This window comes from Maniola hyperantus, chromosome Z (assembly GCF_902806685.2).
Source record: "Maniola hyperantus chromosome Z, iAphHyp1.2, whole genome shotgun sequence".
Lineage (NCBI taxonomy): Eukaryota > Metazoa > Arthropoda > Insecta > Lepidoptera > Nymphalidae > Maniola > Maniola hyperantus.
This window is the reverse complement of record NC_048564.1, coordinates 9,057,195-9,075,528: the sequence shown is the minus strand read 5'-3', so window position 1 is coordinate 9,075,528 and position 18,334 is coordinate 9,057,195. Positions and strand designations below refer to the sequence as shown.

The 18,334-nt window shown below is 32.0% G+C and overlaps 1 protein-coding gene across 4 annotated transcripts in view; it reads right to left on the bottom strand.

Annotated features, from left to right (window-relative positions):
* Positions 1-18,334, bottom strand: part of LOC117995729 (uncharacterized) — a 49,212-nt gene that overhangs the window by 10,358 nt on the left and 20,520 nt on the right. For 3 of the 4 annotated variants that reach the window (XR_011238405.1, XR_011238407.1, XM_069508540.1), the window contains 6 exons: positions 17,930-18,310; positions 11,283-16,895; positions 8,532-9,263; positions 7,340-7,990; positions 6,903-7,211; positions 14-6,664 (listed from right to left, as the gene is read on the bottom strand). Coding sequence is in view for 1 of the 4 variants with exons in the window: in XM_069508540.1 (XP_069364641.1) it covers positions 14-6,664; positions 6,903-7,211; positions 7,340-7,990; positions 8,532-9,263; positions 11,283-16,895; positions 17,930-18,310 (14,337 nt within the window). In the remaining 3 variants the exon portion in view is untranslated. The remainder of the gene's footprint in view (positions 1-13; positions 6,665-6,902; positions 7,212-7,339; positions 7,991-8,531; positions 9,264-11,282; positions 16,896-17,929; positions 18,311-18,334) is intronic. The other variant, XR_011238406.1, reaches the window with a different exon arrangement.

Here is an 18,334-nt window from a genome sequence, read left to right as displayed (position 1 = left end):
TATTGACACTTACCACGAATAGAGCGTGTGAATGTTGGCGGTATCGGAGAAGCCTCGAAACATGGATACACTTTTAAATTAGCAGATGACGTAACAGATCCATTTTCATTTTCTACTGTGCAACTGTATTCACCAGAATCACACGGTACAGCATTAAGGATTTCTAAAGTTATTAAGCCATCAACACACTTTGTTCTACATTTATGCTTATTATCTAATAAGGTACCATTTTTATACCAAGAAATTTTAGGATCTGATGATGATAAAACACTGCATGTAAGTTTTACGCGGGAACTTTCTACGGCTGTGCGATCTGTTAAATGTGTAGAAAAAACTGGTTTCCTTGTAAAATCTCGGGGGTAACTCCCACGTTTTTCTGATATTGTATTTTTTGAGTCACTTGTGGTGTTTGATTTTTGTTTAAGCTCAGTACGCCCTTCTGAACTATTCGATCGTTGATTAATATAAGGTGGTAAAGAAGATTTAAGCTGTGACTCCTGAACAAGTGTTTGGGCTCTGTATATAGTAGGGCTTTTACTAGTTGTCTGAATTTCCATTGGTGAGTTGTCAGTATCAAATAATTTTGTAGTATACCCAGGAGGTCTTGAAAATTCTTGTGCGTAATCCGGTTCACTGCGAACAGTAAATGAAGGACGTTGCTTAATGTCTTTATATCTGCTCACTTTAGAATCCAGCTTGATTTCATTTCTGCTTAATAAGTTACTTTCTTGAATATTAACACTGTTTGTAGCACTTTGTTCTTGAACGCTGCTCTGTAATTCATCGGTATAATATGGAGACTGATCATGTAAACTATAATCCTCAGCTAATGTATGTTTTTTATCTACTTGACATTCTGTTATAACATTCTCAGTTTTTTGAAGTTTCTTTGTATCAGAAACTTCACCTATGAGCCTAATTGGTATAACACTGAGAGATTCATCTGGTTTCAATATTTCATATTCGTTTGCTTTGTCTAACCCACATATAACTGAAGTTTCCGTGACATCCTTAGCATTTTTCTTATAATTAATGATTTTTGCCTGCTTTTGAATATCACGTGGTAATTTTAGTGTTTCTTCTTCTTTTGTGATTAAATTTCCACTTTTTTTAACGTTCTGTTCCTGTTTCATAACTTCTGTTTCACTTGTATTTGGTTCAACCATAGTATTGTGTTTTATTTTTTCATTTATTTCTTTAAGCAATATGTTAGACGAATGTTGTTTTTGTTCATCCCTTTCAAAATTTATGGCGTCCGTTTCAATAAGGTCTATTTCTCCAAGCTCTTTCTCCTGCTTATCTCTATTTTCTATTTTCATTAATTTTTTATAGCTATCAGTTTCTTTCTTTTCAATTTGCTCGTCATCAATTGTACAGGTTTGTTCTCTGGCTATTATCTTAAGGATCTCATCTTTTTCCTCTTTTTCAGTTTTTTGCTGCTGTTTAGAATCCTGAAATTGAACTGCAGCAGTTTCATTTTCTTTATTTTTAACCACGATTTTTCCGCTGTACTGTTCCGTCTCAATTGTATTTTGATCGTCTATCTTAGGGTCATGTAGCAATGTTTCTTGGGGTATGTTCTGTTGATTTTTTATTTGGTCTTTACTTTTATCACTTTGAGTTATGGGTTGCTCTCCTAGGTGTTTTATTGGCTTAACATTATTTTCATGTTCTTCTCCTGTTTTTATTTTTATATTGTTTTTATTATGTTCATTTTCTTCCTGATTTTCTTTTAATTCTTTTTCAACATTTTCTGTTTGAGTTTCCTGTTTATTTTGAACACTTTGGTATTTGGCCTCTTCCTGTTTCTTCAGATGACGTTTTTCATTATTTTTACGTTTAATTTTCACTTTCGTTTTAGGTTTTACATCTTGTTTTTTAAATTCATCATCTTGCATATCAGCATTTTCGCTTGTTTCTAGTTGCTGATCTTGCTCCTTACCAATGTGTTCTGTTTTTTGTTTCGGTACACTTAAACATTTCATTTCTTTTTCAATATTCGTATTCTCATCAGAAGCTTTGCTATCTGTTCCTTTCTGCAGTGCTATATTTGATGAAGTTACTTGAATTTCAGAATTTTCAGATTCCGATTTGATTTTTGGTTCGATTTTATTTATTTTGTCTTTAAAATGTTCTTCAAGTTCATTTTCTTTTTCAGTTTCCACACCTTTTAAAACACTCTGTTTCCCGAGTAATACATTAGAATCTGTAAGGTTATCAGATAAAATCAATCCTTTACTTGTTTCAATATCCAGTGGCTCCTCGTCACCAAGCTTTTTTATTTGTTGTTTTGATGCAATGTCTTCCAATAATGTATCATCAGTTGCACATTCTTTTTTTTTTGCTTGGTCTTGAAGGTTTTTCTCATTACTATTACAAAGTTTACTCTGATTTGACTGATTTTCTTGACACTCTTCTTCATTCATTTTGCATCTGGGTTTGTCATTCACACTAAATAATTGGTTTTTATTTTCTTTCTTTGTTTTATTTATTTCAGTTATCTGGCTTTGATTTAATCCAGTCATATCACTTTCTTTGCTTTCGAGTATAATTTTATCCCTATTCACATTTTCATCTTCATTTAATAATTCTTTTGAAATTAAAACTATTTCGTTATCTTGTTCTTCATTATTTTTGGATTCAAATACTGTGATTGGTAATCTATCTTTAAATTTACCTGCCTTTTCTATATCTTCTGTCTTGCTTTCATGAACCAAATCTTGGGATCCACAAACCTCCTTGATGATTTCAGTCTTGTCTGTGTTTTCTACTGTTATTGAGTTCTCATTATCTATTAAGGTTTCAGCACTAAATAATTGTTTTTCATTTTCTTTCTTTATTTCTATATCTTCTGTCTTGCTTTCATGAACCAAATCTTGGGATCCACAAACCTCCCTGATGATTTCAGCCTTATCTGTGTTTTCTACTGGTATTGAGTTCTCATTATCTATTAAGGTATTAGCACTAAATAATTGTTTTTCATTTTCTTTCTTTATTTCTATATCTTCTATCTTGCTTTCATGAACCAAATCTTGGGATCCACAAACCTCCCTGATGATTTTAGCCTTATCTGTGTTTTCTACTGTTATTGAGTTCTCATTATCTATTAAGGTTTCAGCACTAAATAATTGTTTTTCATTTTCTTTCTTTATTTCTATATCTCCTATCTTGCTTTCATGAACCAAATCTTGGGATCCACAAACCTCCCTGATGATTTCAGCCTTATCTGTGTTTTCTACTGTTATTGAGTTCTCATTATCTATTAAGGTTTCAGCACTAAATAATTGGTTTTCATTTTCTTTCTTTATTTTATTTATTTCAGTTATCTGTTTTTGATTTAAACCAGCGATATCACTTTCTTTGCTTTTGAGTACAATTTTATCCGTTTTCACATTTTCATCTTCATTTAATATTTCTTTTGAAATTAAAACTATTTCATTATCTTGTTCTTCATTATTTTTAGATTTAAAAGCTTTGATTTGTAGTCTGTCTTTATCTTTTTCTTTAAATTTACCTGTCTTTTCTTTATCTTCTGTCATGCTTTCATAAAGCAAATCTTGGGATCCACAAACCTCCCTGACAATTTCAGCCTTGTTTGTGTTTTCTACTGTTATTGAGTTCTCATTATCTATAAAGGCCTTTGGTAATTCATTTTTGCACTGCTGATCATTTTCTAGGGGAACTGCTTCTTTAGCATTTTCGTTTGTATTGTCTTTAAGCTTTCTTTCTGTGGTTTCAGCTTGTATTATAAAACTTTCTTCAGTTTCTTGTTGTTTTTGAGAAATAATTTCATTTTCATCCTCTGTCTTGAAATGTTGGGCTATTTCTACCGTTTTTGCTATCTGCATTGATATAGGTACTTTCTTCAATTCTATAATTATATCTGTTTCTGCCACATTACATTCTTCTTTTTGTTTTTCTTTGATAAGCTCTTCTGAAATTGGCATAGGGGTGTTTTTGTCGTATTTTTCAAAGCTGAAGTCTTCTTGTGATGTTTGTTCATTTTTTACTATATTAATATCTAGTTCTGTTTTGACAACAGTTTCTATTTCGATTTCTTGTCCTTCGAATATTTTCATGCTATTCATTTCTGACTCTTTGATTCCCACTTCTTGCGAATCACCTTGGATATCCTCTTCTTTATTTTTAACTATTTTGAGATCTTTAGATTCAGAAGTACTTACATCTTTAATATTGCTTTCGCTTTTTTCTTTTTTAGGGTCATCCTTCATTTCTGCCGTACTTTGTGAATTTGAAAATACTGATTCTTCAACTATCTGAATTCCTGCTATTTTATCATTAGGTTTACTTCTGTCAGTTTCAGTAATTTTTTCAATTACTATATCTTCTTCAATATTGATTCCCACTTGTAAGTTATTCTGAATCTTCTCTTCTTTCTTTATTGTTTCTACATCTATAGGTTCAGAGAGGTCGATATCTGTGATATCATTTTCACTCTTTCCTATTTTATGGTCATCTGCATTTTCTTGTGTATTTGAAAATTCTGATACATCAACTATCTGTTTCTGAGCTACTGCCATTTTACCATCAACTATGCAACTTTCAGTATCAGTCATTTTATCAGCCAATAAATCTTTTTTAATGTTTTGCGCACTGCGTTCTTTATTCTCTAGTTTAACTGATTCTATCTTTAAATCTACATCCTCCTTCTTTTCTTCATCTTGTTGTACTGATTTCGTCTTTTCAACAATATTTTCATTAATTGATGTTTCAATGTTTTCCTTAACATCAAAATATTTTTGTTCCGTATATGGTAAGGAATCCAGGGAGATCATTTCACTTTGTATTTGCTCTTTTAAGTCTTCAGTGGTAAGTTGTTTAGACATAGTGCTATCAATTTTATCTTCCCCAACTTCTTCTATCTTCAATGATTCAGTAACAATATCACTTAATCCTGAGGGAGTAGGGACTTCTTCAGGGTGATCAAATGATCTGATATTTTGTTCTGCTTTTACAATTTTTTGACTTATCTCGTGATTATCTGGTTCATTAAGAATATCATTACTTTCTTTTTCGATATCTTGCCCTTTTTCTAGGTCCAACTTTCTTATTTCATTATCATTTTGTGTAACAACTACACTTTCAGTGCATGAATCTGATGTTGGTATGTCGTTTTCTATTTTATTTTTAGAAATCGTTGTATCATCTCTCATTTGAAACCGATTTATATCGTCTAACTCAATCATTTGTATTTTTGATTCTTCAATGTATCTTTTCTCTTCTTTAAGTTCTTTTAGCTGTTGTGTATCTTCATTTTCATCTCGTGTAATATCTAAAGATTTTTTGTTTAGAAGAACTTTGTTATTGTCTTCACTAATAGAATGAGTCACGTTTGTAAATTCTGCACTGATAATATTTATTATTCTGTTCTCATCATTTTCTGAACTGTCTGTATCTGAATGTCTTGTTTTTTCTATATTTTCTTCTTTTCCAGATTTCTCGTTAGATTTTAAAGGCTGATTGATATTGTCTATATTTGTCTGAACCAGAATTCTGATTGTATCTGTAATGTCACACATTTTATTTGACAATTCCTTAAAAATTGGTATTTTTTCTTTTACTTCCAAAGTTGTTCTATTTTCCATTTTATTAAGGGTTTCACTGATGTAATTTACAGCCTCTTTGACCTGATCCGTAAGATTACTATCTAAATCTTTCGTATTTTGTAAAACCACTATTGACAGCATGGTGTTTAGCTCACCAAGGAGAATTTTTGTAAAAGCTGAGTCACTGGGTAATCGAGCGGTTTTGTCGAAATTTATATAGAACTTGACATCTTCAAAATGTTTTAAAACTTTACGAAGTGATTTTGCAAACTTCTTCCAATCGTCATTGTTGTCATAACTCAATATTAGGTTTACGTTTTTTATTGATTTAAAAAAAATTATTGATGGCTTCCCGTAATTATCGTACATATATTTCTTTTGTATGCTGCATAAGTTACTTCTCATATTCGAAATGCTTCCATACATAGAATGTGTTGCTGCAATTATACTATCCCGGAAATTCACATCAATTTCATTATTTGCTTCTAACTCTTTTTCTAAAGCGAAAACTTTTTCTTCGACATGATCTAAATGTTGTAGTACCTCGATCCCTCTGAGAATCAAAGATTCCGCATCATCCATGAAACAAGATTTTAAAGATTTCATGGTATTTTTTATACCATTGAGGTTTAAAATGATATTATCTAAGTTAAAATCAACCTTTGATAAATGTACTTTGTCTAGTATTTCAATAGCCAGTTCAGCTTCGTTTATACAAACATAAAGTGCGTTATTTTCTTTTGAAAAGGTATCTTGTGTACTGTGAATATTTTTTATACAAGTCGCAAGAGTCTGCAAGTTCGCACAAGCTTCCTTGAACAGCGCTGGAGGACAATTTTCATTTATTTGAAGTTGAACGCTTCTTACATTACACTCTAAATCTTCAATATTTTCGTTCAGGATGTCATTCCTAGAACCATCAAAGTCACACTTTAATTTTAATATTACAGTCTGTACTTCTTCAAGTATGTCTTGCAACTCTTCAGAGTTTTGAATAACAGGATAATCTTCGGACAAATGAACTATTTCGTTAACTTCTTGTAATAGTGTCTCTAACTCAAGCACAGCATTCGATTTTTCTTTATCCGTGTAAATATCTAAAAGGTAAGATGATTGTTAAAAAGTTATAAAGATAACTTTTACTTCTTTTATTTTGTACTGATGTAGTCACATAAATTGTGACTACATCAGTACAAATGTTAATTGTTTTATCCAACATTGATTTATTTTGCTTAAGAATAATTAAAAATATATTGTCACATCGGTGCAAGTTTGTATCCATACCTATAAGATGAATTTGATTTAATATTTGCACTCCTGTGTCACAAAACTTACCTTCTCTAGCTGCGATTACTTTGTCTTGTACCAAAGTTGTGGTTTCAATGACATTCAATACGTTATTATCCATTATTGTATTTACTTTGTTTAGATAAGTATTACAATTTATTTCACCTTCTGTTTTGCTTCTGTTATTTGTGTCAATAGACTCTTCTTGAACAATAAATGAATCGGTAATATTCATATCTGTTAAGTTTTTATTAGTTGCTAAGAAATAAGGTGACTTGGGATCTTTTGGAGACGATTCTTCGGGTTCAGTCAACTCCAATTTAAGTGTTTTTTCATCAAGCTTCTGGTTTTCCAAGACTACACAAATCAAAAAAATGTTTGTTAAAAGTATATCACAAGCAAAAATTTTTAACAAATAGCATGTCATCCACCATGTCATACCATGTATCGTGTAAATAAAACAAAAACTTTTAACTAAAACTTACCTATATTAAATTCATCATTCTCATTACCCACAATTCTAGTTTTATAAATATCTTCAGGTAACGCATTTACGTCATTCAAGTTATTTCCTTCTTCAACAACGGTAGAACTATTAGTTTCTCGTTCAAAATCGAGTTCAGACCTTTGTTTTTCATTTAAAATAGCTAATGGTGAATCCTCGTCTATGAAAATATTTTCGTCACTTATGTTGATTTCAGTTATTGTGGCATTGGTTACATTTCCTTCACAAGTTTGTTTAGTTACAGGTTGACTGTCATCTTTTACGCCTTCAGACTCAATTATACTATTTATTAAGGCTACATACATTCGAAGTGAATGGAGTAGATTATGTACGGCTGTTTTTGCTGTTTGTCCAATTACGGGTTGTAAAATCTGTTCATTCTCATCATAAAGATTTTTGTTATAAATTGCTGAAGTAGCTTCTTGTAGTTTTAATACTAATTCCAATAGGTTTTTTAAAAACACCTGCTGTTCAGGAGAATAACTATCTTCTAAAATAACGTTATCATGTACTTCTACTGCAATTTGAAGAGACCGTTCAAGTTGCTCGAAATTTTCAGATGGCAGTAACTTTTTAATATCATCGATAGTATCTTGACGTAAATAGTCATTGATATGCTGGGTAAGTATTTCTGAAAAAAATTGGGGTACCCCAATGATCTTTAAATACTAACTGTGATAGGGGCATGATCTCAAAACAAAAATGTTTCAGACTTTGCGCCGTTTGATGAGCTGGTAAAAAGATGATCACTGAACAAAAAAATTGGCCCATCCTACGGCAATCATAAAATATCAGTCAGAAAGTTATGGTACAAAATTAATATTACTTAAAACTTTGAACCCTTAAATGAACCAGCGAATAAAACAAAATTTTATATATTCCGATACAAAAATGTTTCTTGCTGATTGATCAGTCCATCTTAATTTTAGAACAGCAAACTCAGGAATGTAGAAATTGATGCTGGCGATGAACTGATAAACATACAAATATCAAAACAAACAACAGAAACAAAGACAACGCTTACATTTTCAAAAAAGTTTTCAATGCTAACCCACGCAAAATACTAGTACTAATAATTAATCAAAGGTCCTCAAGTTTACTGATCTAGAGCAGACTAAATGATAAGCGAAAATGTCATGGCATTAAAATTTATATTGAAATTAAAATATTACCTTTAATTGTATTAAATTTCATCTCTGATGAATCTTGCATCTTCAAATGTAAGAGATCAACGTCAGATTTTTGCTCTAATGATAGTTTTTGGTCACAAACATCAAGACTTGGAGTAGTAGAACCCTCACATTTATGTTGAGTTTCTTCAATTTCTAAAATTACTGGAAAATCACATTGAGTGACTAACTCTGCATTAATAACATTAAGTGACTCTTCCAGATTTCCTTCCGAATTTCTTATAGCATATTGTCCATTTGTGACCTCTTTGACTATGCTTGCAATACCTTCTTCTTCCTGAATTGACATGATACACTTTTGTTCTATTTGCTTATCATTTTCTATCAATTCTGAATTTTCTAGAACAACATCAATGCTAGTCAATGCAACTAAATCATTTTGAAGATCAGAAATCACTTCAATAATTTGATGTCGCATATCGTCATTGATAAGTGGTGCTAACTCTTGTTCAGAGTCAAAAGCATCAATTTGCAATGTTGTTAAAGCCTTTTGCAAGTTTTGGGCCAACTGTATCTGTTCTTCTCTAATACTAAGTTCTGAACCAGCCAAGTTTATATCGGGAGATGTTTTTGACGTTATACTTTCTCGCAGTTCTCGCACTATATTAGCTGACTTTTTAAAGTCATCCAATTTTATAACTGCAGATACCTCTTCTACAATTTCTATAATCTCGATATATTGCTCCATGTGTTGTAGAAGTGAGTCAGATTTGTCTGAAATATTAAAAAATCTTAATAATATAAAGTTTTGATAACACTTAATATAATAAAAATAGTAATAAATTACACAACTTTAAGGTTTCTATTTCGCTTTTAAGAAGGTACTTAAAATATAAAATACAAGGCAATAATATTAAACTACAATAATTAACCATCAATGTCTTACTAGATGATGCGTGCGACTTCATCCGTGTGGATTTAGGTGTTTAAAAATCCCGTGGGAACTCTTTAATTTTCCGCGATAAAAACCTATGTCCTTCCCCGGGATATAAGCTAACTCTGCACAAAATTTCATTAAAATCGGTTGAATTGTTGGGCCGTGAAAAGCTAGCAGACAGAAAGACAGACACACTTTCGCATTTATGATATTAGTATGGATAATATCTTAAAGAAACAATGATAGTACTAGCTGTTAGTTAAAGTTAAGAGTGCGTATTAAGTATTGCGTGTTTGATGAATGTATGCGCGAAGAATATTTTTTGCCAAATGGAGTTCTCTCGCCGCCCACACTTACATTCTCCAAAATTCAAATACATTGATAGAAAAATTATGTGTCGTTACGATAGAATACACAGATTTTACATCTCATCACTATGTACTAATATTATAAATGCGAAAGTGTGTTTGTTTAATGGTTTATTGGTTTGTCCTTCAATCACACCACAATGGAGCAACGGATTGACCTGATTTTTAACATAGATATCTTTATCTTCTAAAAGAACTGTAGAGTGACCTAGGCTACTTTTCATCCCGGAAAATCAAAGAGTTCTCGCCGGATTTTTGTAAAGCTAAACCCACGCGAACAGAGTAGTGGGCATCAGCTAGTCAACAATAAATTACTTATTCAATGCATTTTCGTGTTTGTTTGTACTGTACAGTAGGTACACGTCAGTCACACGCTCACAGGATTGTCAATCGTACTCTTGTGGTTGACTTCACCTAATTAACCCATAATATTCTCATACTTTTAGGGTTCCGTACCTCAAAAGGAGAAACGAAACCCTTATAGGATCACTTCGTTGTCTGTCTGTCTGTCCGTCTGTCTGTTCATGAAATTTGGCAGGTAGGTAGATCTTATAGCTGACATTTGGGGAAAAATCTGAAAACCGTGAATTTAGGGTTAGATCACACAAAAAAAAATTAAATTGTGTTCATGAACTAATAATTAGTATTTTCAATTTTCTAAGTAAGATAACTATATCAAGTGGGGTATCATATGAAAGGTCTTCATCTGTGCATTCTAAAACAGATTTTTAATTATTTTTATGTATCATAGTTTTTGAATTATCCTGCAAAATGTCGAAAAAATACGACTGTAGTACGGAACCCTCATTGCGCGAGCCTGACTCGCACTTGGCCGGTTTTTTTTAATTTGATCCGTATTACGTTACAGTGAAAGTTATTAATCTGAGGAACTCGCTATAATGCTTGCTATTTCATCAAGCGTCGTGTGATTAGTAAGATACACTATGATTATTCCTTATCAATAAAAGTATCCTTCAATGGTCGTCACTTCCCACTTAATATTTTTTTTACTTAGCAACAAGCCTAGGCATATAAAAGGCAAATAATATCATGCTTTGTTTAGGACTATTCATCAACATATTATAATGGAGTAACCAAGTTACCCTTCTATGTTTGTATGGAAAAATGACCAGATAGCGCCGTTTCAAAATACAATAATTATTAGTCTTTTTAATTGTTTTGTGCAAAGTTTTATAGAAAATAAAGAAATTACATAATGATAAGGTTAATCTGCTGCTTTGATAAATAATTTTAAATACATATCAAAAATTGCGTAACCGGCAGGAATCGAACCTGCATCTTCTGAGTTTGCGCCCGATGCCTTGACCACTAGGTCACGGTTTCGCTTACTACCAGTGACGAAATTTGTGATATGTATGTTCACTCAGTACTGAAGCGACTGTTGCTATGATAAAGTTTTTGAGATCATTAATTCAAGTATGTAATGTTAATTTGATTTAATCTCTAAAAATACAATAGTAAACTTACCCTTAAACTGACTCTTTTCCTCGTGCACAACTTTGTCTGCGAATAAGGTATTCAGTATTTTTTCTATTTCTTTGATAGGTTGAATGTTCATTATCAAATCAACAGATAATGCGCTTTCCATGTTTTCTAAACTATTTTGCATTGAATGTATTTTAAAAAGAATGTCTTTTGCTAAATTTACTGTAGCAAAGTCTGAAAAAGTATCTACGAGCAGATTATCAAATTTCAATAATTTTTCAGCTACCCAAGTTTCATTGATAGCTTTTGCTTGTGATTCAAGTAACTCTAAATGTTTATAAATAATGCTTTTGTCTGTAATTTGTAAATTTTCATCACATATGTGCATTATTGTTTCATGGACAATTTTAATGGGTCTAGACAATTCTGTTAAGAGTTTTTTCAATTCATATGCGTCTGTTGTAGATTCCGAATTCCGAACTAGTTCTCTCTCTTGACTATTCTCTAATACACTCAACGTTTGTTTTAATATGTTAAAACAGTCAGAGATACATTTTATAAAAATAATTTTTTTTCCGGTACCTCTAATGTTTTTGTAATCTGCATTTTTTTGAATCACTCTTAATATGTTTTCAAAATCAAATTTATCTTTAATATCTTTGGTTTCTGTTATATCAGACAAATATTTAGAAAGCAACGCTAAATTTTTGTCTGCATCATCATCAACAGTGAAATTAAAGTTACATGATTCCAACTCTTCGACAACATCAGCATGTATATTTTCAAACCAAGGTTTAATTGATTCGATAGTGTCTGCTAATAATTTCAAAAAATGATGTAAATTTGCATTATCATTGGGTTTTAGTAATTTATTTAAAAAAAATTCTACATTTAAAATATTTGAGATCGGAATATCAAAAATTAAATTATGTTGACTGTCTAATAGCTCAAGAAGTAATGCTTGGATATTGCTTAAACATTGTTCAAATGTAGCCATCCATCCATTAAAGTCTTCAGACGTATGAGATTTCTCTTGATGTAATTGGAATTCTTTTAAATTTTGGTAAAGGTCATAAAATAATTGCAACATTTTAACCATTCGTTTAGGAGTAGGCTTTTGATTGAACAAACAACACAATAAAGTGATTTCATCATTGAATGTTTTAACAAATTTCTTCATAGATACTAAATTATTATTATTTGACATATCGAGAGGTAGCTGTTGCATAAAATTTTTAGTTGTTTCAATTATGTTTTCAATCTTATTTAATTGGTCACAGTTTACTACTTTGCCCACTCGTTGGGCGACACAGTAGTCAAAATCCGAGACTTGGCCTATATTGACAAATTGGAGTTGTGCTAACGAAAAAATTGATTTTTCAATATCAGCAACTGATTTTAAAATCTTAGTTTCATGATGTACCATCACAGGATTTTCAACTGTAAATCCCAATATTTCATCTTTAGCCAGTGCTATATTCTGTTGCAGTCTTTCGAGAGTAAGTTTTAGTCTAGAGATATTTATTTCTTGGGCGCAATCTGTTGTATCTAAGACTGTGGTCAAACTATTATCTAACATGATGAATTCTGAACATTCAACGAATGCATCAATTTTAGCTGTGTCCAAATTACTTTTCAATTCTACACACAATTTTCGCAATTTGTCTATTTGAGTCGATATCTCTAAAGTCACATCTGCTGTTTCAATCGCAACATGTAAACAATCTATAGATTCACGTAGGCAGTCTTCAAGTTTTGATAAATATTGAGACAAAAATTTGGTTTGGTCCTTTTTTAATGCGCTTTCAATTGGCATATTATTTTTATCGATAACCGATAAACATCTGTAAAGGTCTTGTACTGGCTGCATTATTGCTGAAAGGCGTGTCGGACTGATGAAGTTAGATAGCTCTTGGGGCTTTTCTAATATAACAGGATGTAAAATATCTTCTATTGCACAATGTATTGTATTAATTCCTGTAGTGATTGACTGTATACTAGCATATTCATCATGCTTAGACAAATCATCTAGTATTTCCATTATTTCAGGTTTTTGTAACATTAAAGTATTTTCGTATAATTTTCTTAAAATTTTTGCCGAAACAGATTGCATAATTTGCGTCTCGAATTCAGTAGTTACTTGCGTGTCAATTTCAGTAGTCATTTCATGTACAGTGGACGTTAACAAATGATCACTGGATAGTATATCCGCCGATGTTTTAATTGCAGAAATATCATCTAACGTGGATAATTCATCTGCATTTTCTAACAAATCTTGTTCTTGAATCATTAATATGCAGCTCTGAATGCTTTGAACAACATTTGCAACACTACTATTAATGCTAAGATTATTTATATTTTCGTCGTTTTGTGATATCACATCTTGTTGTAAAACTTCTAAAGCATTATTTAGTTCTAATAATGGTGTCATCAGTTCTACTTTTAGCTCATTTTCACAACAATCTAATGCTTTTTCGCAAATTATCTGATTAAGCACACTAATACCAAGGTTTAATTCACAAAGTGGATTAGCAACTGCTTGTGTAAAGGTGAAATTACTCATATCAGAAATATTTTCTTCCCGTTCAATAACATTTACATTTAATGTAGCAACACAACATTTAATTTCTTCAAGTGTAGGAATAATTTTATTTAAAGCTTGTTTTATGTCTAAATCTTTTGTAGTTTCTAAGGATACTACATTACTAATAGTACTTATAGCTTTTTCTATCTTTTCCAAAACAATGTTCAATTTTCCTTCTTCGAAATGTTTAATAGACAAGTCTTCTAAATTTTCTGACATCATGCTATAGGTTGATATATCTGCGTGGTTCATCGTTTCATGTATATTAATTAACAAGTCGTTTATATTTGATGAAATAGAAAAATTTAAGTCTGGTGTAAATTCATTTTTCTTAATATTTGCTTGAATAATTTTAAGATTATTACAGATGCCAGCCAGTGATAATATATCATTGGAATGCATATTCTTTATAAGAGCATTAAGCCTATTAACGCCATCGCAGATTTCTAAAAGGGTTAAATATTTTTTCGCATCATTACTCTCAATAACATGTTCTAGTACTTTGGTTAAATTTTTGTGAAAGTTAGCCATGTGAATTTTTAAACATGGATCTATATCAAGAACCACTAAATTATTTTCTAAATTTATCAAAATTTGAGCCATTTTCTGTAGAGCTTCTAGTTTATTTTCACTATTTAACACATCAAATGAACCTATTTTTGCTTCAACCATAATTAAATGAACAGAAATTTCATTAATGTTATGTTTTATGTCAACTAAAACTTTTTCCAATATGTTTATATTTTCCGCTGTTCCAGCTTCTACAGAAAGTTGTTCGAATGATGTTCTTAGTTTTATCACTGAGTCCATAACAGTCTCCATAATTTCAGTGTTGTATTTTTGCAAACCTGATTGTGTTTCAGTTACTGAAAGAAATTCTATTTGTTCCAAAGCACTTTGTAAGGCTTGAATAGGTGTTGACATATCATTGAGAATAATTTGAGTGTTATTAATATGTTCAGCACTTATGAAACTAAAAATATCTACCGCTTCAGTGATATGTAGAAGTGACTTGAGTGGATTTCTTAATTCATATACAGCTTTCTGAGTTTTTTGTAAGTGTTTTAATTCTGGTGTTATCTTATCTTGGCTTGTATCAATTTTATCTGAAACTTTTTCATATTCCTTAATTGCAGCCACCGAATACGTGATTGTATTAACAATTTCACTGTTCGTAGAATGTATAGACGAAACGCAAGCATCTTCCAGAAATAGACAATCTTTGTTCACTATTGAACTTATATCGTTAACTAACTTATTTAGTTCATCAGCACATTTCTCAATAATATTGGTGCATGTCTGCTTCACTAATGTTTTATTTTCACTTTTTAAATCAATGCACTTTTCTATGATCGTTAAGCTCTGATTCAGTATACCTAAAGGTTGTGGAAGTCTATTAAATAATGATGCTGTAACTTCGAGAGATTCTCTTACTGTTTCTTTGGTAGCTTCTGCAATACTATGTATTTCAGATAATGGAGTTATAAGACTATTAATGATCTCTAAGCTTCGTGATGCTGTGGCGGCAGTTGACATTAGTTCAGATTTGAGTATAATATCTCGTTCAATCATTTGTACATCATTTATTAATTTGGTTAAAGTGGAACATACAGAATGTATTTCTGCATTAGTTCTTTGTTGATCGATAGTAGGAAGTACATTTGCAAAATTGCCGTCAAAATTTTCTTCTTTAATTTTGTTTAGTGATTTTTCGCTACTAGAACTTGATCTCCTGGAACTTTGACTCCGCCGCTCTCGCTCTCGTACATTTTTCATAGCCAAATCTATTTCATTTTGTTGACGTAAGCTCTGTAAATCTTCTTTCAATAAAACTGTTTTTGTTACATCTGATGACTCTTGACCATCTTCAATAGAAGGTTTTGAAGACTTGGACTTCACTTTTCCAGAACTACGAGCACTGGCAAAACTTTGTAAGTCACTTTCAGATAGAGCTTGAGTCTCATCATCCTTTTTTTCTTCAGATAGAGACTGATCTCGTGATAAACTAAAGTAATCGTCGGCACTTTTTTGTGAATCAGATTTTTTTCTATCTGTTTTTTTAGGAAAATCAGCTTTTTCAATAGATAATCGTGCCATGGTTTTTTCTAAGTAATCCTCACCATCTATTTCCTGATCTAGAGATAAGTGTGGTAGACAGCTTTCGTCAGCAATAGAAATATCTTCTATATCTGCTTCAGTTCTTAGATCTTCTTCTGGAGACGTGAAGTATTCAGGAGAAACATCAATAATTATCGCTTCCATTAATAAATTACCTGAAGTTGAAGTTTCCTTAACAAATCGTAATGGAGGAAGCTCAACCACATTGTGCTCCGTAACATTTTCTGATAGTTGATCAGCATACATTTCAACTATTTGCAGTGCTTCTTCTTCTGTTAAATCGGGAGTTTCATACAGTGATACAGACACTTCCTTTCCATCAAATGAAAATGAAATTTCCCCTTTGTCGTCCAAAGTTATATCGCCAATAGGAGTGTCGTACATCTGCGAAGTTCTTTCTTCATGTATAGTGCTGAGTGATAAATTTCTTTGTAAGGTTTGTTCGTCAACTTTCTTTTTACTCTTTGCTTTTATGGAATCTTCAAAGCCTAGCAAAGATGCAGAGCTAGCTGCAATACCCATACAATTTTGAGCTTCACACGTATATGTACCAAGACAACACGTTCCGTCTTGGCCAGAAATTATTCTGTGTATATCTCCTGGTTTCAGTTCTTCCCCATCTTTGTACCATTTTAGTACTGGCTGCGGAACACCAATAACTTTGCACTCTAAATTCACAGCTCCCTCGTCAGATAAAACAGCTTGGAGATTTTCTAGGAACCGTGGCTTTTTAAAATGTCGCGGTATTATAAGTTTTAAGAAACAAGATGTTTCACTATGTCCAAAGTCATTCATAGCAACGCACTTCCACTCAGCTTGGTCCATAAACTCCAAACTTTGGATATCCAGAAAGAAGACGCCACGTTCTTCTTTTCCATGGTGACAACGAGACGATTCGTCCACCGGTTGATCGTCACGATACCATAATACTGTTGGTTCAGGCGGAATGGCAACTGCAAAAAAATACATTAGAATCATAATTATACCTTAAAGGCAAGAGTGAATAGGCATATTTTAGGTAAGTGCGCTCCATCTTACGCTGCATCATCACTTGCCACCAGCTCTGATTTCAGCCAAGCGCTTATAAATTAAAAAAAAAACGATAAAAAATAAAAATGGGCATTTAAGATTTATTAGATTTTTTAACTTTCTATGGAAAACAATTATTTCAAAAATGAACACTCTTTGTGCCTTGAAATGATATTTTTCTGAAAGTGGATAAGATCATTTTGAATAAATTTTGCTGAAAGATTCGCCTAGTGAATTTTAAATGCATACCAAAATTGCAAAACCGGCAGGGATTGAACCTGCATCCCTCTGGGCTATCGCAGTATCGAGTGCCTTTGATCCATTTAGACGACGCGACGATCCCTTCGCTGCCAGTGCCGAAATTTTCGATATGAATTTTTTATTAATTAAAAAAAGAATTCCTAATTTCAGGAGCAGAAGGACGAGAATTACGAGTAAGTCAAATTTCTAAAAAAATGGTTCGGAAAGAAACAAAATACTCTAGCAATACAAATTACGGAAAAAAGTATTTTATAGACTGTCTAAAAAGATAATAATGCACTTTCTGCAAACGTTGCGGAATAGTTATTTATGCAACTGTTGTATAATAACACGAATACCTTATTATCAACAGTTGCATACGTCAAGACTTTATCTACACCCATAGGGCGTTTGTGCACTCATCCGAATTTGGTTCGTATCCGTGATTCTTCGAAGTGGCCGTCCACGTCGTACAAATACGTACATTCAATTTGTATTTTTTTCACGGATCTGTGGTGGTCTGATCCGAAGGTGAAAGACTTACTCACAGTCAACTCACAGTTCAAACTACTGGACGGATCGGGCTAGAATTTGACACGGAATAGCTGTTATGACGTAGACATCCGCTAATAAAGGATTTTTGAAAATTTAAGGGTTTGAAATATATGTCTACCTACCCAACTTAATAGAATATTTTTAATAGAATAGATAAAATTACCTTTAATAGTAAGACGGAATGGTTCATCTATTTTAGCTTCAGCACTCTTTAAACCTTGCAGGAATTTAGGGGCTTGATTTTTCGAGAATAATTGCAATTTTTCCTCCTCATTAAGCTGATTTTGAATATCTTCTACTGTTAGTTCTGCAGAGCTGCTCGCTTGTCCCATACAATTTCTTGCTATACAGCAATAAGAACCTAATGAATTTGTACCCGTGAGTTGATATACGTCTCCAGGTTTTAATTCCTGACCATCTTTGAACCAGCTTAGTACTGGCGTTGGAAACCCGACAACTTTGCATTCAAATGACACAAGTCCTTCTTCAGTTAAAACAGCTTGAAGATTCTCCATAAATCGTGGTTTGCGATAGTTCTTTGGGACTGAAAAATATTATTTATTATTAT